Consider the following 21,792-nt stretch of genomic DNA (forward strand, 5'->3'; position numbering starts at 1 on the left):
CTCAGTTGTGTGGTGAATTACAAAGACAAATTCAGGGCACTTGTTTCTACTTTAGGATGGTAACAACACTCTGTGCTGTAAGGGTGCTGAACAATGAAATAATTGGTATGAACATGTTTCTACAGTCCTTCAGAAATTTTCCACAGCCACAACTACTGCCATCTCTGATCAGCAACAAATCTGGAGAGGGGCTGTTAATGCTAGCACAGCCTCTCTCAGCTGGAACACTCATTCTGTCATTAGCTTGGTTTCTGAAGAGGACTGGAAGAACAATGTACTGTGATTGCAAGAAAGGTTTGGCATGCTACGATTAAATGAAATATATCTAACAAACAATGTAATAACCATGTAATTTATTAACTTATATTTATTAACTTATAACTTACAACCTGTAACTTATTCTATTTTAATTACTATTATCATGTCTACTTTAAGCAGATTGCCTAAAAAGTGTATCTCATGCTGTATTAGCCATTTACCTTACACATTTTTAATATTTAAACCAAATCAGTTGTTTGTCCCGCCTCTTAAAATTAGCATGGGTTATTAAAACCATTTTTTACATGGCTATCCCAGTCTTCTATCTGTTTGACAATCTGCAGCAGCACAATGGTAAGTATGGAAAAATAAAGATGTAAATTAATACAGTGTTACAGCATCTTCTCTGATGTAAAAGCCACCTCTCAAAACCTTTGCATTATATTTTAATAAAATCCTTCGGAGTCTAGAATGAGCATCTTCCACAGTACAGGTTTCCTGCTTAGGACATTCTGCTTCATTTCTAGCTTACCAAGAAATTAACTTTCTTTCCAAAGAAAACTGAACATTGTTAACAATTCCACGAGTCCTTAAAATGCCTAGCTTTTGCATACGCTTCTTAGCAGAAGAGCTTTATTTGTCCAATACCTAATTTCTCCACCCAGTGACATTATTTCTCTTTGAAAAGTAATTTTTAGATTTTGATGTTCTCAATTCAACAGCATAAAATCAATTTTCAAAACAAAAGGCACAACACAAGTTCAGGTCTTTTTCAAAAAGAGCAACTGACATCATCTACATGGACTTGTGCAGGGCATTTGACACTGTTCCATACAAAATCCTTGCCTGTAATCTGGAGAGACATTGCTTTAATGGGTGGATCAATCAGAGGGCCATTGCTGGATGGCCACACTCCAAAGAACAGCGGCCAATAGCTCAGTGTCAAAGTGGAAACCAGCGGTGAGTGGCATTTCTCAGGGGATGGTATTGGAATGGGTGCTGTTTATTTTAGCAACATGGACAGGACAGCGAGGTCAGGTGCACCTCAGCATGTTTGCTCATGACATTAAGCTGTGTGGTGCAGTTGACAAGCTGGAGGGAACGGATGCCATCCAGTGGGACCTTGGCAGGCCTGAGAGGTGGGGTGGCTGTGCCAACCTCATGGAAGTTCAACATGCCCAAATGCAAGGTCCTACACCTGGGTCAGAGCACTCCCAACACAAGAACGGGCTGGGCACAGAACGGACGGAGAGCAGCCCCGGGTAGAGGGACTGCTGAATGTTGGTAAACAAGAAGCTTGACATTAATCAGCAATGTGCACCTGAAAGGTGCACCCAGAAAGCCAACCCCACCCTGGGCTGCATCGAAAGCAGTGTCACCAGCAGGTCAAGGCAGGTATTCTCTGCCTCTACTCCACTCTTGTGAGACCCCACCTGGAGAGTGTCCAGCTCTGAAACCCCCTAAAAAACAAGGGCATGGACCAGCTGGAGCAAGTCCAGAGGAAGGTCATGAAAGTGCTCAAAGGGCTGGAGCACCTCCCCTATGAAGACAGCCTGAGAGAGTTGGGCTTGTTCAGCCTGGAGAAGAGAAGGCTCTGGGGAGACCTTATAGCACCTTCCAGTACCTAAAAAGGGGCTACAAAAAGCTGTAGAGGGAATTTTTACAAGGGCATGTAGTGATAGAACAGCTTCAAACTAAATGAGGCTGTGTTTAGATTAGATATTAGGAAGAAATTCTTTACTGTGAGGGTCGGAAACACTGGAACAGGTTGCCCAGAGAAGTTGTGGATGGATAACCCATCGCTGGAAGTGTTCCCAGGTTATGTGGGGCCTGGAGCAACTTGATCTAGTGAAAGGTGTTCCAGGTCATGGAAAGGGGTGGAACTAAATTAACTTTAAGGTCCCTTCCAACTCAAACCATTCTATGATTCTACAAAATGGCAAGGTATAAAATGCCTTACTGCTGCATTATTCCTGATCACCTCTACAGTAGCTTTAAATCTGACAATATTTTCATATGCTATACACACCTGAAATTACAGATCTGGAGTTCTGGTAAGAATGAAAGTTTTGGAACATCAGAGATATCTACTATTTTTGCTTTTATAATTCTTATATTCTTTCTATAATTCTTTTATTCTTCCTTAAATAATTACAGGAAGAAATAACACATAATAATAATTTGTTGAGGGGCTTTTTTAAGACTCGCATTTTTCTAAACACACAATGTGCACCTGAGAAGACTTATGCGCACCCAATCATAAAAAAATAAAATGCTACTACTTTAATGTATGCCATACTACCATTATTTAACTCAATATTCAAGGAAATATTTATGCATTTTCCTAAACATCCAGAAGATGGCCACAGAGCTCCCAATAGCCAGTTTTCCTACCTGCCAAGCAAAGCTTTCTGGATTTGACACATGGCTTTTGACATTCAAAGTTTCAACATACTAAGACAACTTCAATGCAACTCTGACTAACTTGACAAAATTCATTCTCAGGATCAGTCCAGGCCAGGGAACTTCTGGATGGCTGGACTGTCAACCTCATAGTGCATATCACAGGTTCTGTAACAAACTCCAGGACAGAAATAGCACTCTTATTCTACCATTACTAATCCTGCAGTTTTGAGCATAAACACAGAAATATTGTATCATGTATCAACTGTCCAGCAGTTCATCGCCCCATGCATTCTCCAACTCCAAATTCTCAGGGGAACCTTATGTTCTTACTGGTGGGACAGGCCATCTTAGATATACTTGCATTTCCCATGGCAAAACCTTGTGCCATACTGCAGCAGGCAGCAGTGTATGTTCTAATCCCTGTACCTCTATGAACCACATATTGAAAACAAGGAAAACTGAAACTCTTTCACACCATTCTTGGATTATAAAGGAGATAAAATGGTTGCTCTGGTTGCATCAAACAAAGTATTCTTCCCCCCGAAAAAGTACACAAAAACCTAAAAATTTCACTCATTACTGTGTAGGAACTTTAAAATATGTTTGTCATTGACTGTCACAATAGACATTCTTATAATGTTCCTTTACCTACAGAGAGTCATTTTACCACTTTCCTCCAGTAGTAACTTAGAGATTTTCTGTGAAGGCATATTGAAACAAAACCTCAGAGTTTTTACCAGTGAGGGTGTGTCTTCTCATATTATTAAGCAACTTTAAACTTTTTGTAGTGGTATCCATCTTGAACAAGGATAATATTCCTCCTAACACCTGGCCTGTCATCTTCAAGGCACCACACGTCAACACAGGAGCACAACATACATCTTATAGTTCCTATCTAGAAAACATGGATTTAATCCCTCCTCCTCATATTGGCTTTAAAAAAAAGATAAAAATAATTAATCCCTAGCAAAATAATCTTTACTTTAGACTTGAACAATATCTATATCCAAATTTCTGAGCAGCTCCAATAGACAATACAGGTTTCAGGATTAGGTTTAGTGACTAATGAGTTATGCAAACACAGAGAAATAAAATGCAAAGTATCCAACAAATATTATGTCCCAGAAACTCTCCTAGGCAAAGGTCATCTCAGAAGAAAATAATCAAAACTGCAGAACTCTTCAGGGGAAGGTGCACACTGCAATAGGTGGGTTAAAATGGGTAGTCCACAGCACTCAGTAGCCAAGGACAGAGTCATAGCTCATGTTGTGCTGTCCCACAAATGCCAACCCGCTTGTACTAAGAAGTAGAAAGTTCCATAGCTGAGATGACAGTCACACAAATCCCAGTTCTGCAATATTAGTAGAGAAACTTCAAGCAAGCCAAATACTAAAGAAAAGGACAATGTAACTCAAAAAGAGACTCTAGTCCTGAATCCCAGGGGAGGTTGGATCAGAATGGTGAATACCTTCACAAAGGTGATTAAAACATCTGCAGGAAAAAGATACTTATAAGTAGCAGTGATCTCCTGGCCATACAAGCCCCAGTTTATAATTGAAGAGTAATATTTATGCTCATATTGTTCATCTTTCAATCTCAGAAAATATTATTTTGTGTTATTACTCATACATCATACTAAAAGCAAGTGGATTTTATGGGCAAAGGCAGTATCAGATAACAGCTGTAGCACTGAGATAAAATTATCTTCCTTAAAGGTTTGATTGAGCTTATCTAAAAATGTTGATCTCAAAATAAATCACAAGCATTGATCTCATGCAAGAATAACATGATTTTAAAGTTCAGGCTGAAGAGAAGAAGGGAAAAATTCTCTACATGATGACTAGTCCTGTGGATCAGCTAGCAGAACACATTTAGGGCTAGATGAACAACTGATATGAGGGAAGTCATCTTTATAGACTCTACGTTAATTTCAGACCATCAACTATATACAACTGAAAAAAATACTAACATGTTATGTCCTAAAGCAATGCCCCTCATAAGGCAATTGACAAAAGTCTAGTTATGTGTCCTGAAGATGTGCATTATATAAGTTATATCATCATGATCACCACCATCAGAAATGTCTGGCTTAAATAAATGTTAGTGTCATTCAAATAAAGATCATTTTCCATAAGTGGAATGTAAATCATTAATAGTTTCCTACAGTGTAGAAGCTTCTAAAGAAAACCTCATTCTAATGTGTTTGTCAGAGACTACTAAATACATTCAAGTAGTTCATGATGTATATATAAAGCTTCTCACATCCCACATACTCACAGGTTCATCCACTAAACTGAGGACATGATTTCAGCAGTTTGTTAACATATTGTGATTTTGTTTAGAACTTGTTCTACCCTTCTAGTTATGAGATTCTTACTCTTGTTGTTTGTCTTCTTCTCTGTGAAATATAAACAGAACATACGCTTTTACGTTTTACAATTTTATACTTTTCTTAAAGGGGTAAGATCATGCTTGCCTTTCTTAACAAAATTATAAACAACATCAACTGATTCTAATATTATGATAAATAACTGTTTGAGCTACTCTGGAGGGAGTTAGAGATCTTTCATTCTTGAAGGTATTGAAGAGCCTTGACACCTGGCTCTAGGTGAGCCTGCCTGAGCAGAAGGGATGGACCAGATGCCTTCTGGAGGTCCCTTCCAACCTCAACCATTCTGTGATTCTATAATTCCTTATGACTTCCAGCAGTATCTCCTACTAGATGGGAAACCATGGTTTTCTCATTTACTGATTGTTTACTGATTACTCCCCTTCAAAATTAAGAAACAAAAGAGGATTTCTCTCCTGTTGGTTATACATAGATAGCATTGTTTCTGGGAATCCCTGAAACTGACTTGGATTCATAGTTTTGGAAAATGTTAACTTATTACCATTTTTTACCTTAGAATATCAACTGAATTCAAAGCATGACAAATTTGTTTCTTCCCCTCTGAGCTGAAGTGTACACCTGGCCTGAACAAGCATTTAAACACTACCAACAAAATGTCAGTTACCTTCACTAAAAGGCTATTTGTGATTATGAAAGAGTACCTATCTCACAGCAGAAGATGTTTTTTTCATCAAATGCAGTTACCAGCACCTTCAATATGCACACATTTTCAATATGCACCCTAATCCTTAACTGTGTGTATAAAAGATGCAAAGTTGTTAATCAAATATGCAGACTTCCCACCTAACTGCAGCACGATCTCACTGATTTTGTCCTCAGTTTTCCCCTACTCAAAACTCCCATAATTCCCTGGTTTCCATATCCTGTTATCTATTTTCCCATCCTCAGAAAATAGGAGAATGACAAAGGCAAGATCAAAGGCATTCATTAGCAAGATCCTTAGCTTTACAGATTTTAATTCTGTTTAAAGGCAAACAGGCCAGAAGGCGAAATACAAGGGCATATATTTGAAACAGGATGGAATTTTTCTTCCTTATGATCAGCACAGGAAGAAGGATGACAACAATAAAGGTAGGAGACCTTGCAATAAAAGAAAATTAAACATGCACAAGGGAAATGCAGTATATTCCTGTAAATTGATTTATAAACCAAAATCTTCCCTAAATAGATAACTTGATAGTTCCAAATCCAGTTCAATGACATACAGCTGATTGAAGAAGCAAACAAAATCCAGCTCTCCCATGTGGGTATGCCTCTGAAAAATTGTATACTTAAATCAGCAAGTTCCACCACACTTGGACCATAATTACAAAAATAATCTCCAGACTCTCAAAACTCCTAGGATACTTTCAACTCTGAGTGTGAAGTCACTTCCTGGTTTCTCAGACCTACTAAAGCACAGAACTACTCACTCTTGACAGGGATTGGGAGAAAGTGTCCAAATAAAAGCAAGTTCAACCATCCCTAGTTTTAATCACTAGGGATGAATATAGAAAAGACCAGACATCTAAGTGTCCAAGTCTCATCTTCCAAATCTTACAGGCAGTTCTAATTTCACATGAAGTGCACAAGTTTGTCTCAAAGCAGGTATCTAGACTGCATAGTAAATGAAGCAATAGAAACTGGAATTTAATTCACAGGCTATGTCAGCTGCCTAACAGGCAACAAAGTCATGGAAACTCACTAAAAGATCCAAAGCTTATCTTTAAAATGTAAATAAATTCCAGGACTTGATGGCAAATTCATTTAACTTCAAACATTTCATTTTATGCGTCAGTCTTCACTGTTGAAATACTGAAGGAAAAAAGAGAAGGTGCTGTAAAAAGCCATTAATAACACATTTTGATCATTTGTGTACTCAGCTGTTGAGCCCAGTGTCTGTCCCACACCACTTCAAAATAAGATAAGTATCAAACGCAGCACTAAACGCATGGCATGCTTGTAGAAACAAAAGGACTAACTAGCCTGTCCGAAACAAGCTTCAGGAGAGGTAGATGTGGGATCTTGTGATGGCTTTTTAAAAATTCACAACATGTGATGTTTGTTTGGGTATAGCACAGAATGAGTTCCATGCACCTTATACTTAAAGTCCTAGACCTTCTATTCATTGAAGCTCCCTAAGATTTCCTATGTGCAATCTACATTCTATCTGCGAGAACAGTAAAATTAATTTATTTTCAAAATTCCACCTTTTCTCTATTTACAAAATTTTCACATTTTTCATTTTGATTTTTCAGTATCATGCTGACAGGTAAGAAATAAGAGCAAAGATTTTTTTGTTTCTTGAAATGAAGTGAAAATCAGAAGAACAAGCCCTGGAAACAAGGAGATACAGCTTAGAATTAATCTGATGCAAGTGTTTAAATTACACCAACAAGAAAAAAGATTAAAGTGCAGAGTAATTATAACTATAAAAGAACATTAAAAGCCATAAGAAAAGATACTATAAATACATTAGAAAAGGAGAACAAATTAAAATACAGAACTATTATATTAAAGAGAAGGAAAGTAAATAAGAGATGATATAAGGAATTTCCAGTGTTCAATATTTCTCTGCTCCAGTCTTTACCAAAAAAAAAAAAATCAGTTGCAGCCAGATGCTTAACAGTAGTGGTTTTAAGAGGAAAAACTGCAAGCCAGACAAGGGAAGCTGAAAGATATGCTGGTGATTTATATATATTCAAATTAGCAGACTCTTGTGAAATTCATTTTAGAGCATTTAACTAATCAACCAAAGAAACCCCTAATCCATTAGCAACAGTCTTTAAGGAACAGAGAGGCCAGAGAAGGGCAAATACGTATCTTTGAAAAAGAAAAAGGGAAGATGTGGGCAACTACTAACTACCAAGCCTAAATCAGACAACAGCAAGAATCATAGACAAAGCTGTTAAATAAATAATGTATCAACATCTAATGGAATGGAAAGGCGATAAGAAAGACCTGACATGAATTTATCAAGAATGAATCACATTAAATTAGTCTAATTGCATTCTCAACTGGGAAACTTGCCTAGTGGATAAGTAAAAGAAGCAGATGCAAAATACTCCAGCTATAAGGCTCTGTTTACTATCCTAGATGATACTTCAGTAAAAAAATTAGAGAATTACAATCTACGTGAAAACACTGCAAGGTAGAAAAACATCTGGTGGGAAAAAATACACTTACTGAGTAGCTTTCAAGGACTTGTTGTCAGATCTGAAATGGGATCATGAAGAGGTCTGACAATATTTCCATTAATGATCTGGATGAAGAAATAGAGAGCACATTCATGAAAGTGAACTTATTATCAGGCTGTGAGTGAATTAAAGCACTCTGAGGGATGGGATTCAATTCCCATATTATCTTGACAAACCACCAGAAAGGATCAAGTACTAGCAAGAAACAGTGAAGAATGTTCATTTGTGAAATAACTATGAAAAACAGACTCCTACAATGGTGACCAGGCACATTCACCCAGTTCAAGTGTAGGACCCAGTAGAGCTGCAGTTTTATATTCCAGTTAGAAAACTGTGGGGCAAGGAGAGGTACAGAATGCTGCAAAATCTATTTCAGGTATAAGGAAGTATAGGCATAGTTCTAGATTAAAGTGGAAACTTCACAATATTCTGAAGGAAAGACAAAGATGTAAGATTGAAGAGTGGATTTAGGCATTAATTATTGAACTCTCACATCACTCTGGTTTGTATCTCCAGAGAGTGAATAAATAACCCTTTCTGAAATTCAAAAAATTGTTTCTGTATCTATGCATAGCTTGGCTACAAGTCTCTGAAGGAGAAAAGCTTGAAAATGACACCCACATCCATCACAGTCAGGCAACAGTGAGGCTGCAAATCAGAGATGCTGACCAGAGATGCTTACAGGCAGATAGACCAATTTACTAGAAAAGTTTTCCAAAAAAAGCTCTGTAACTATAATACAAGTTTGAAAATTGTTCAGAATATAACTGTCGTGATCAACCTAAAACATTTGGGAGAGTGTGATTTGGGAAAAGTAGTTTTGGATATTTGCACAACTTGAAAAAATGCTGAATCTCAAAATTAATTGCAAAACAAATCTTCTGTTCCTCATTCAGTTCACTCAGACCTCACTATCTGTAAATTCTCCAGTGACTCAAGAACTTCCAGGGATAAAATTTAATGAAAGAAGAAATAAACGTTTCTCACACAAATACCTCCCAGATCATGTCACACCTAGTTTACATGTAGCATGGCGAAGAGTACTTGTCATCATTACATGCTTTAAAAATTGTTAGCAGTATTTGCTCCTACAAATGTATTTCAGAATTCTCTTCTACAGGAAAAAAAGCAAAAGAAAAAAATAAAAGAGCAGCTATTCCTGATCATATCCAGTGAGCCTCAGAGCTGCTCATTACATGAGTGTTTAAGGGATAATACATGGGGTTTATTATGAAGTAACAGTATTTCATGTTTCTGAGTATTTATTTGAGATGCTTTAAAATATTGTAATTTCTTTTGAAAACTAGAAGGTCAATGAAATCAAGGATACAAAATAGCTAAATGTTTTTCAATAACAGGTCTGAACTCCATCAATGACGCTAAGGTTTTGCAAAGGTTAATCCATTTAACTACCACACAAAGGAGCAATTTTCCTGCTGCATGTTCCCACCATTTTCATTAAACCAGCCTCTTGCATTGATCTCTGTAGAAAACTAAAATGAAAAAAAAAAAGGTAGTGCAGGGGTGGTAGTTTCAGTTTCCAGGAGAGCTCCTGAATTATCTCAGACAATCTGTAAACCTTAACAGGAATTTAAGTGCTGATGTCAATGACCTTGGTCTTCATTGAATAGAAGACCACCTTCCTGATACATACTTCCAAATTACAATTCAGGCTGCATGGTTACATTAAAAAACTAAAATCAATCAACTTACTGCGAGACAGATTTTCAAGGGCTTTTCCAAGCTTTTTGCTCTCTTGAAGAATATGATTTAGTTCATCAAAATCATGGTTCTCCGGTTTTGTCTTCCAATCCCATTTAGGATGCTCTATTGACCTTGGCACTAAATATACACAGATATATAGATGAAGTTTAGATTTGGTAGCTCCGACTCCTACAGTAAAAAAAATCTGCATAGTGAGTTTACAAGCCCAAGTATCTTGGGTGGAAATTACTTAACTATCCCTTTATTTTAATTGCTGGAAATATTTTCTTTCATCAATGTGAATTAAAAACATCTGTGAACAAACACATACCTGAATTATTATTGCAATGAATCAATTGGTAAACAGAATAATTAACATTCATAATTGAAAATAATAAAAACTAACATATAAAAAATGTATTTAAAATATTGTACATGATGATATCAAATTTACAACAAAAAAGAATTGTGTGGCCTAGGGATCAATATGAAAAAATGTTGAAAGAAAAATGAGTAACTTTTGACTTTGCTCGTTATTTTATCAAGAAAAAAAATTTTAGATACAGATTTTAAAACAACTTTTTTCTTTTTCAAAAATCATAAAGTTCATAAAAAACATTGAAACAAAGAAAATCCTTATCATTCACGCTGTACAGCCTCTAATCTTCATTGCACTACTTAAACAAACTCAGCCTTTGGGAAGCACAGACCTGAGCTTACAATCTGCTGCTCATTATCTATTCCCAAAGCCTTTAATTTTAAAATAACAGTATCTCAACTGCTGAGCTAAGTTTACCTACAACAAAGAGGAGGTCTGAGATACGTAGGACACACAATGAACAGAGCTTCTTTGAACAATGTGAACATTTTGAACAATTTGTAGAAATGAAAACAAAAACAACGCCGTTTCTGGAACTGCAGTTTAAGATGTTCTTTTTGCCAGAGATCAGAATTAAGTGACCTGCTGCTTTTGCCAAGAAATGCAACAGTTGGTTGTCTCCAAACACAGGATTAGCACACTGGTGTGAAGATGATGATGTCTAGTCCACCTTTGCACCAGAAAGGACCAGCTGCATTTTTACCAACCATCATTTACTAGTTGCTGACCATTCACTTAAAAATAACTTCAAAGAAAAGCCTAAAATATCCAATATATCCTGGCCAGCTTCAACATTTTTGTTTACTAATTTGACAGTTGTCAACTCATCTATGCTTATAAATATCATTTTCACTACATGCTAAGAAGGCAACTTAAGACTCCTGTAGATTGTGCTAAAAAGGTGGTTTCATGATAATTTGGAACTTCAGACTGCTTTTATGATGGTATGGGGAAATCATGCTCAGACATCAAGTCTGGTAACTATTACAAAATGTGTTAAATAACTTGGTATTGAAATTTGCCTTAATGCTGACTTTCCTCCGTGTGAATACATGATCTGCTCCACTTTGGATCAACTTCAACTTTCCCTTGTGGAGTTAAGTCAATATTTACCTTTACCAGGTAAAGAAATGGGACAAAGTTATGCTGAAGTCCTTCCTTCACAAATAAAATGATTTTACCTCCTGTGGACATAAACCAACTCATTTCAAAACAGACATCCATGGAGAGTCTGACAACCCAGAGTATATCCTGATCTGTAATACCCACTCAGGAACCTGGCTATTAGGGAAGTTAATGTATTAGACTGCAATTACAGACATTCTCAAAGACAGAAGACAAAAGAGACATTTAAAAAGACCTACAGTGACAAGAATAGAAGGAAATAAGGAGAAGAGAAGAGAGGAGCAAGTTGAAGTGTCAGAGTCTTGTTCTGCTCTGTGTTCAAAAAAGGCAAGTAATGTATTTCCTTCTGAGGACAATGGAAATAATGAGCTATAGTGGTTCCCAGTAAATACATACAGACTTTAAGGTATTAGAGTATGAACAGTCTCTACTCAGATGAGCAGCTTGTAATTTTTTGTTGATACTTACAAATTTCAAACACTACTTTATAATTCCCTGGATTAAGAACTTCTAGGTCAATTAAAAGTTACATAAATTCTTGTGTAACAAAAGACTCTGTTCACAGACTGTAGCATATACAAATTAAACGGCACAACTTCATCATTTCTCATCCTTTTTTTGCTTATTTACAGAAAACAAAATGTTCCACCTATTATTTTTTCAAAATTATTACTAACTGTAAATATAAATTTTTTATAAACTAGAAAAGAAATTCTATAAAGAATTCTCTCTCTTTCTGAGTCCTTTTGCAGTCATCTTACCAGCATCCTTCTGTGTGCCAATACTATATTCTACAGCATTAGTGGTATGACAGACTTTCTATGGTTATGCTGAACTTGTCACACCAAAAAATTCTCACAATACCACCAGAATACCAACAGGCAATAATTTAATATAGTAAAACCACATAAAAAAATGACCAAACCTTGGAGCTTCCAGGTTGCAGAAAATTTCAACAAGCTGGAATTTTATACCATGTCACTTTGAAACAAAACACATTTTTTCAAAATAAAAAAGGATTTTTGAGAAACCATATGCTTGTGAAGCAAAATTTATCATGGGACATAAGCTGGATAAGGATAAGCATGATAATCTATCATGGGACATAAGCTACTTGACAGCTGTGGAGTTTCCAGGATCAGCAGCTGCCAAGTACATGGACCAACTGACATGAGGAAAAAGAAAGTCTCAAGACTCTTGTTCTTGAAAAGTACAGACACTTGCTCGAGACAGTGACCTGGTTGCTCATTTCAGAGAAATGTCTCACAAACATAAGAAGCTTGGACTGCAGCTCAGTAGATGGATAGTGAGAAATCAGTCAAAACTATGGTGGAAACTTGCTCTGCATGCTGGTGGACAATCAGCTGTGTTTTACTGAGCCATACTGTACTTCAGTGAAAAGGTACCAAAATAGATATGCTGTCATGAATTATTTCTGTTTCAATACAATTTGTTTCAACAACGGTTTGGCTCATTCTGAGGAATCAAAACAGAGAAGTTAAACAGAATTAGAACTAACTGAAATTTTTATTACTTCTAGAGAAGACATAGTTCTTCCTAACACCTAGACTCTCAAATAATGAACAGATATTAAAACAACATCTACTTAGTAAAATAATGTGGCACAGGTTTGTTCTTTCAAGTTCATTTCCTTCTTGCTTACAAACTTTTTCAAAATATAAACCCTTATCTTCTCAGCTGTGGGATCAACAAGCACTGGTAATTTTCAAATGAATGTCTTTGTTGGAAGCATTCAGAACTGTGCAAACACCATAAGACCCTTCTTACGAATCTTCTCAAATAAGTGATCCTCCTCTGTATGCACAAAGTCTGTCATTATTCTTTTACATGCACGTGTCATTACACACTTAGCAAAATCCTTTCATTATACTCTGACCTTCATCTTTCTTTATTACGCTCACTCATTCCACAAAATCCTATCAGTAATTTCAATTCTCTTATCACATTACAACTTCAATCTCATCTTTGTTACTTGAGAACTTTATATATTATATAATACTTCCTCTTGAAATTATTTGCCTGTAATTCAGAAGATTTATCACATCTACATTGTAGCATTTGTAAGATGTAAAGTTTCCCTTTAGGGAGCTGAGATTTCACCATCTCATCTTAGGAGACTGGACAGACACACCAGTATTTCTGATTTTCTGGTGGTGTGCCCTGACCATAAATGCATATTAGATTCATTCACAATTGTGTTATAAATTCTGTCACAAATCAGCACACCTTTATTTTCTACTGGATGATGGTACAAGATCAGTACTGGTTTTATCTACCCATACAAGTCTTTTCAATGCATGATCTGCAAACAGAATCAGACCAATTGCTCATTAAATCCAACATTTCATTAAGGCATTGTATGGCCATCTTACACATCAAAGAACAAAAATATGTATAATATAATTGACCGTAAAATTACTCATGTATTTAAATCTTGTAATAGCACTCAGGTTGGAGTTCTTTGATACTAAATCCAAACTGGTTTACATAGTATCTGGATATTAAAAGGCTAAAAGAATGATGGCTACAACCCTAGACCCACTGAGAGCAACTAGAAGCATGCAACATTATACTTGCAATACGGGATGTGGTGAGAATGCTGAACTGAAGCAGCATGAAATCAGATCTGTGATCTGATTTAATATGGACATGAAGAGATCAACCTACTTAGCCCAAAAGTAGTTTGCTGGGAAACAAAAAGTCTATTTTACAAACTAGTTTGAAACTTCCAAATTTGTTTTTCTTCAGATACAGAACGTGATCATTTAAACATTTCATTTATATACACACAAGCAACCCTAGTTCCAAGCTTCTTCCTTGCCAGACAACAGCAGCAGCTTCTGGTTAACTCTGGTTTTGCGCACACCAAACAAGCGGTCAGATGGCTTAGATATTAACAACTGTTTGTGTGTTTCAGGTGCACCTGAGATCATAACAGGTAGAAGGGAGTGGAGGTATCTTTCTAAAAAATAGTAAAAAACTTTCTAAAAAGTAAAAAAGTTGAAAGCATAAGGAGGAGACATTTAGGCAGCAATAACATGCACACTGCAATCAATATCACTCTACTGAAGGAAAAAAAAATATTTCTAAATTAGATAAATCAAATATCCTCATGTTCCCAAATATTCCTATGAAATGACAGCTCTGAATAAATATACAAGTTCGTGATCATTTCAACCAGACAGTCACAAGACAAAAACTCTGAAACAGAACATAATAGAGCTCATACACTCCATTAAATTTTGGGGTTGTTTTGGCAGTTTGGGGGTGTACTTTTTGATTCCTGGGTGTGGGGATTTGTTCTTTTCTTTTAAACACAAATCTGAGAGTAAATCTTTAGGTCTCCGCAGGTCCAAAACTTTCTGGTTCTCAGATGAGTCCTTACTACCTCTTTGGAGATGCTTTGCGAAAAAAAGTACAAGAGGTAGAAGCTGAAGACACAAAACAAATGGAACAATGGTGTGCACATTAGGACAGAATTCCTTCTAAACACACTTGTTTGCTGATCTGTGTAGTTGAAGGGGTGCATGTTATGTGCTGATTTTGGCATAAACCAGAAAGAAAGGTCAAAAGCACATTTGGAATATTAATCTATTTATACAGATTATATATAGAGAGAGATTAATATAAGAATATTAATCCATTTGGCAGAAAATAAAAGAAGCAAGATAGGGCAAAAAGGCACATGTCTGAAACCAACCTCTGCAATAGCAACTAAAAGAAAATGTAGTTCAAATATACGAACTATTTCCCAAAAGTTGCAGACACAAGTAATTGCAGGGGTAAGTAATGAAAAAAACAAGATTAATTAAGGTTTAAATAAATCAGTGTTATGGAAAAAAAAATAGAAATGCATAAACAGCAAAGCATGGAAGCAGAGGATAATTAGGCTGGAAAGTACCTCTGGAAGTCTTCTAGCCCAACCTGGTGCCCTAGACTGGTCCATCAAGGGGAAGTTGTTCAGAACATTCAGTTCAGTTTTAAATATACCCCATGATGGCAATTCCAAAGCCTCTCTGGACAACCTGTTCCTGTGTTTGAGTATTTGTGCAATATAATTTTTGTTTTCTCTTGTCCTTTCACTAAACACTCTTGAGAAGACAAATCTGACTATGCCTTCTCATCCACCCTCCAGCCTACCAGTTGATGGTAACAATGAAATCTCCCCTAAGCTTTCATTTCTTCAGTATGACCAAACCAACTTCTTTCAGCTTTTTCTTGTCCATCACATGCTCCAACCCTGTCATCATCTTGGTGAACCTCCACAGGACTTGCTCCAGTACATCACTGTTTCTCACAATGGACTCCAGATGCCACCTCAAAAACAAGCACTGCTGGCTCTACTCTTGCTACTGCAGCCTGGCATGCAGGTCACCTTCAGCACTGCATGAGCACACAGCAACAGCTGGTTCGTATTCAAAGTCCCTTGTCCATCAGATCCCACATCTTTTCTGCAAAGCTACTTTTAGACACACATATCCCAGTTTATACTATTGCTCAGGCTCATTCTATCCAAGATGTAGGACTTTGAATTTGCCTATGTCGAACTTCAAGAGGTTTCCTCTCAGTCCATTCCTTGGACCTGTCCCTCTGAATAGTACTCCTACCACCCAGAATACCAACCACTTCCCACATATTTGGTCTAACCACAAACCTAAGAGAAATTCTAGCCCATCATCCAAGGCATTAGGAAATTTTTTTAAAAGGCATCAATCCCAGTACCAGTCCCTTGAGCATGCCATTAAAGATAGACTTTCCAATTGGACTTTGGAGGAAGGAAGGAACACAGTATGATGACAGAAACAGCTCAAAGTACTTTTTGGCTAGTCACAATCCCTTAAATCCACCAGCTGAGTCAACTTTCCATGCATCATCTTGCCCACTTACTGAGTCCATATCTTATCAACTGAGTTATCCTTATAACTGGAAGCTGACGCAGGAAGCTGACAAGGGTTTTGCTAAAGTCATGGTATGAAACATCCATCGCTGTTTCTTTGATTACAGGGCCAGTTATTTCACCAAAGAGGGCAACTGTGTTGATCTGATCAGACATATATGGTCTCATAAACCCATGCTTAATGTTCCAAATCACATTTTCTTCCTTGTGACTAGGAACACCCGTCAGGAAAGTTTGCTCAATAATCCTTGCAGAGGGTGAGGTTTGCCCTTCCACAAAATCAATGAGATATTTGCATTTTTCTAATCATCAGGAACATCCACAATAACTATGACCTTTCAAAGATGACAGAATGGCCTTGGAATGATATTAGTCTCCTCTTTCAGCATGCTTAGAATCAATCCCATGTAGTGCCATCTATTTATGAATGTCAGCTGCACTAAGCACACCCTAATTCTACCTCTTTTGTAAGCAAAGCTGCACTCCCACATGCTGTTTCTAGACTTGGGTAGCTTGAGAGTAAGTCTTACCAACTGAAGAGTATTAGTAAGTTTCCTTCAGTCCACAAGGACAGATCCTTGACCCTGGTTGTTTTACAGATGTATAAAATATTTCTTTGCTTGACATGAGACCTGATAGTTTAGAATGCCCAGCCTCCTCTTTGTCCCTCTAACAGGACAACCTAAGGACTAACAAGCACAAAACTTGTAGTAGGCACATGTTTGAGGGGAGTGACATGATGTCACCCCCCCTACCTGGGACAAAGGCAGAGAACTTGAGATCTTTAGGAGATGGCATGAAAGTTACTTGATGCACACCACAGAGTCTGAAAAGCAAGCACAGGGCAGAAGGAAGGAACACAGTATGACGATAGGAACAGCTCACAATACCTTTTGGCCACTGTTTCTAACAGTGGATTTCCATAAATTGCTGTTTTATAGCAAATCTGTTAGATAAGACACAGACTGAATGACTATAAGCATTTTTTGGAATGTCTCTATTTATTCTTGAAAATAAATTAAAATACATATGCGTCTTTTGAACAGATTTAAAAATTCATGTGCCCATTGAGAGGCACAATGGAATTGATGATCAAATTTGAGTGTTTTTGAAGCAAGCAATGTGCTTCATGAAGAAGAAAAAGAGACAAATACTCAATTTCTAAAAAAAATTATCCTGAGAAAATCCTGTACAATGGGACACAGCTATCTGTAACAGCTATTTTTACTTGTTGCAGTTATTTGTTCTCAGTAAAAAATGTTTCATAATCATACAAGACTATTAATCACTCAAAAGCACAGTATTTCTATTGCATAAATTTATCATGATTTACTTTACCCATTACTGTGTAGTATTTTGACTTAGTGAGGTCACTGGGCAATTTTCCTTGACTCCTAAGTCTAGACTTTACCATATTGCTTTTCGAGGAAAGACAACAAATTTTCTATTGCACCATACTATATCTCTGTTCTCATCTGGTACACCTAGTCACACTCAGCATTATAAAGATTTGGCTATTATAAAAATATCAAAAAGCTACAAGAGTCAACAGAAGAAAATCTAATTTTTCAATTTATTTTGGAGAAAAATCTTGTATAAACAATTCCCTGGGTATGTAACTATATTTATATATGCATGCATATTGTAAATATATTTATTTGTGAAAAAACCCAACATTAAGAATCAAGCTTAAAAATTAGATTTCTTCAATAGCCAGTACACAGGAAGCATATTTGATTAAGGCCTGTTGTCTTCATTTTCACTAATTTTTTACAGGTAGTTGACAATATTCTCTTCAGTTGCTCTACTTCTACTCTGCCTTTTCTTTCAGCGTACATTTAGATTCCTTCAGCAACTCTCAGAACAATACACCTGTTCTTCTGACACTACTCCTATACCTTGAACAGTATTTGTTCATAATTCATAGTTTTGAATTGGCTGACACACAGAAAAAAAAATCTATTAGGACCAATATCAACAGAAAAAATTTTACACATGCAAAATGGCAATGCAAACTAAAACATCAAATCATAATCAGTATCCAAACATAAAATAGTGCATGACACTCAGATATTAGTCTGAATTTTAATCAATATATCCATAATTCTTTTATATCTACAGATGACAACATAGGGCATTATAAAATATTCATAATTCAAGTGAGATTAAGGCAAGAATCAAACTCTTCTAACATACACATATATAGGCATTTCATCTGCTTACCATTTGCTTTCCATTTTAAACCTTATTCAAATGAAAAACATACTATAGGTTGGAAAGTATGCACAAATTATTAATTTAGTGAAGCTTTCTTACATGACTTGGACTCCGGTGATGGTGGAGAAATGTTGGACACAGCAAGGTCGCTCTTTGACTTTTTAGGCTTTTTTGCATTTACCTGCCAAGGCTTATCATAATTTCTAAAATCTCTTCTTGTTCCTTTATTTTCTGTTAAAAAGAATCAAATTAGATAATCATAACATTTGTAGGGTCATTTTTCATAGACTTAACAAATAATTAATCGAAAATACCCCAAGGTATATCAATCCAAATTATAGACAGCTCCTTTTTCCTCCTATTTCTGATTGCTTTTATATTTATTATATTTATTCCACTTTTTAAATATCAATACTTAGAAATTATTTTTAGAAATATGCTTTTCATTAAAAAGGTCTATTTTTTGTTATGAAAAAGCACTTAATGTCCATGATATGTGCATGTTTTACTGCCTATGTTAAAACTGTGTATTTGATATAAATGGTTGATTTGTCAGTAAATTAACACTTTGGCTGCCAGCAACTATTTAAGCTCTACAGTCTGAAACAGATCATTAGCCAAATTTTAAACACAAAACTAATATTGTAATAGTAGATTGTACCAGAATATGAAAACCAAGACTTCTACTTTACAATCAGAGCAGATACTACTTCAGAATATTATTTTTAATGCTTCTGAAGATTTACAATCAAAAATTATTCACACTGGAGTTCATAAAGTAGCATAGCAACTCCTCATTAAGGGTTGGGATGATAGGTATATAAAAACATATATTATTAAAGAAAATATCTTAATAGAGTTTAATCTCAGGCACAAATACACCATGGGAGGGAAAAAGAACACAAAGAAAGAGGCCAGCAAGGGAACCTCTCTCACTGAAACTGGGATGTTTCCATTCTGTAACTCTGATGCATATTCACATGATACATACCTAGGCTGAGCTGACAGACAGCAACGTATATTAAATTCAGTATCTGCTGGATAAACAGGATCTATCCTGCATGCTCAAAACCATTAAGCAGTACCTGTTCTGTAGGTACATGAGCATCCAGGAAACCATGGACACAAGTGTGGGAAGGTTATACTGGAAACCAGCCCTTTCCAGCACACAGAACATACCTGATGTTTCACTCTCTGCCCAGAGGGCAGCAGAGCCAGACAATGTTCTCTGAAGCTGACCACGGTTTCCCTGCTTGGACTGAAGATGATCAATTAGAAATGGGATTGGCTGGTCAGGTGTCTCCGTTATCAGCTTGGTCATCAACTCCTTTAGAAAATTAAGCCAAAACAAAAAATTAGTAACATATTGCACCCAAACTAATGCTGTATTTGCGAAAAGAAAATGAGCATTTATAAAGGAAAGCTTTGTTTTCAAATTTGAAGAAAACAGCTGGAACATCCACCTCCTCAAACTACTGTTAGCTTGGTCCTATAAAGTGCTCACATCTGAAGTGTTCTCAGCCTGTGCAGTCTCTTATCCACTGGAACATAGGTTAAAAAAGCCAATCCCTGCTACCTGTTCAGATTTATCCCAAACAGTAATGCTGCCCATTTAACGACTTAGAACCAGCACCTCTTCAGAGCTACAAGCAGCTCTTCGGTGACCACTATGTCCAAGCCTCTTCTCAGTGGAAACTGGAGTGTCAGGAATGTTAGTGAATTTTCAACTCATCCAAACATAGAACAATTGTCTGGTTCAAATATGCATACATATCTGGGAATTCCAAGGTCTGATCAAACAGGTAGATGATTTTTAAAGCAACTCCTCAAAAAGCATCTTCTATGCCATGCAATGATGCTATCCAACTGCTGGTCTGCACCTTGGCTGTGCAGGGCTGCAGACAAAGAAACACTCCATTATTGCTGCTGGGGTTCTTTCTGGCTTCCTAGGCATAAAACACATTAGGAATCCAGAAAGAGGCTGTGGCTCTGCTGTGCGCATGTGCTCTGAGAGGAAATGAACGACTCAGGGCAGGTGAGGTGACCCTGAAACCCATTTAGTTGTACAGGAGATCTGTGGCCGCTGCTGCAAAATGACAAAGCTCCACAGAAGTAAAAAATTACAGGAATGGACAACAAAATGAGAACAAAATAAAAATAAACTAACAAACAACAACATAAAAAAAAGATAAAAAAAAAACCAGAACAACTAAGCTAAGTTATTCAGAGCATGTATTCTCTCTTCTCCTATTCCCAAGTATAAACCTTAACACAACTTACATGCACTTAATTCTATCCCCACTTCATCTTTTCCACACAATTTCATGTAATAAATTTTTTTTCAAATGTCAGTAGTTATTTAGCATTACCATCAATTAAGTGTGTTGGGAAAAGGCACTTCAGAGGAAGTATACCAAATAGCAGCAAACATGAATAACTGCACACAGGATTGCTAAGGCATAGCAAGTTCTCTTTGTCCACAAAAAGGAGAAAATATGCCCCATCTGCCCACATTTCTTCTTAAGACACAATCTTCTGTGATGCCATTTTTGATACTTATCCTCAGTGAAATGAAAAACCCTGGCTGTCTCTGGTTTTGAACTGGAACTCCACAGGGAGAAATTAAGCTACTTACTAATCTTAGAATTGTCGGAGCTACGGAGTGTAACTTCATCTGGACTGTCTATTACCAAGGTAGGAGAAACCCTTCGATATACATCGTACAAGAAAAATTCTGAAATTGCAGTAATTCATATTTTAGTTGCTTGGCAACACTAACAGCAAACCTTTATTCTTTTCCCTGCCAAAATTCAGAATTAGTGACAATGGGAAGATGTAATCTAGTGCTTGTAATGGACCACAATAGCTGTAGTCATTCCACTGCAGAGGATTCTATTACCAATGGAAAAGTGCCAATCTGTTACAGCTGACTTGTAATTTAAATAATTTCTCAGAATCATGGTTTGAAAATTATTTTTGTCTTAGATTAGTAATACATTGCAGTATTAATATAGTATTGAAAATGTAATACAGAAAAATGAGAAATTTCAGAATGCTTACATACCAATGTAAGACAAATGCTGCTTGATTGTTGCCATAACTGTTTTGCTTGTCGCAGGAAGAAATGGTCTTTAAGTAACAGAAATGCATCTAATAAAATAAAACTGATTATAGGATTCCTTACCTCTTCTGAGATGTA

General features: G+C 36.5%; 1 protein-coding gene across 4 annotated transcripts in view; it reads right to left on the minus strand.

Moving 5' to 3' along the window:
• The window catches only part of CUNH8orf34 (chromosome unknown C8orf34 homolog), a 116,526-nt gene extending 96,610 nt beyond the window's left edge, over positions 1-19,916 (minus strand). For 3 of the 4 annotated variants that reach the window (XM_031058649.1, XM_031058652.1, XM_031058651.1), the window contains exons 1-3: positions 19,773-19,916; positions 18,693-18,824; positions 9,964-10,092 (exon numbers count right to left, since the gene is read on the minus strand). In XM_031058649.1, coding sequence (XP_030914509.1) covers positions 9,964-10,092; positions 18,693-18,824; positions 19,773-19,914 — 403 coding nt within the window. In that variant the 5' untranslated portion in view covers positions 19,915-19,916. The remainder of the gene's footprint in view (positions 1-9,963; positions 10,093-18,692; positions 18,825-19,772) is intronic. The other variant, XM_031058650.1, reaches the window with a different exon arrangement.
• Between the last annotated feature and the right edge of the window lie 1,876 nt (positions 19,917-21,792).

Source organism: Geospiza fortis, unplaced genomic scaffold (genome assembly GCF_000277835.1).
Source record: "Geospiza fortis unplaced genomic scaffold, GeoFor_1.0 scaffold121, whole genome shotgun sequence".
NCBI lineage: Eukaryota > Metazoa > Chordata > Aves > Passeriformes > Thraupidae > Geospiza > Geospiza fortis.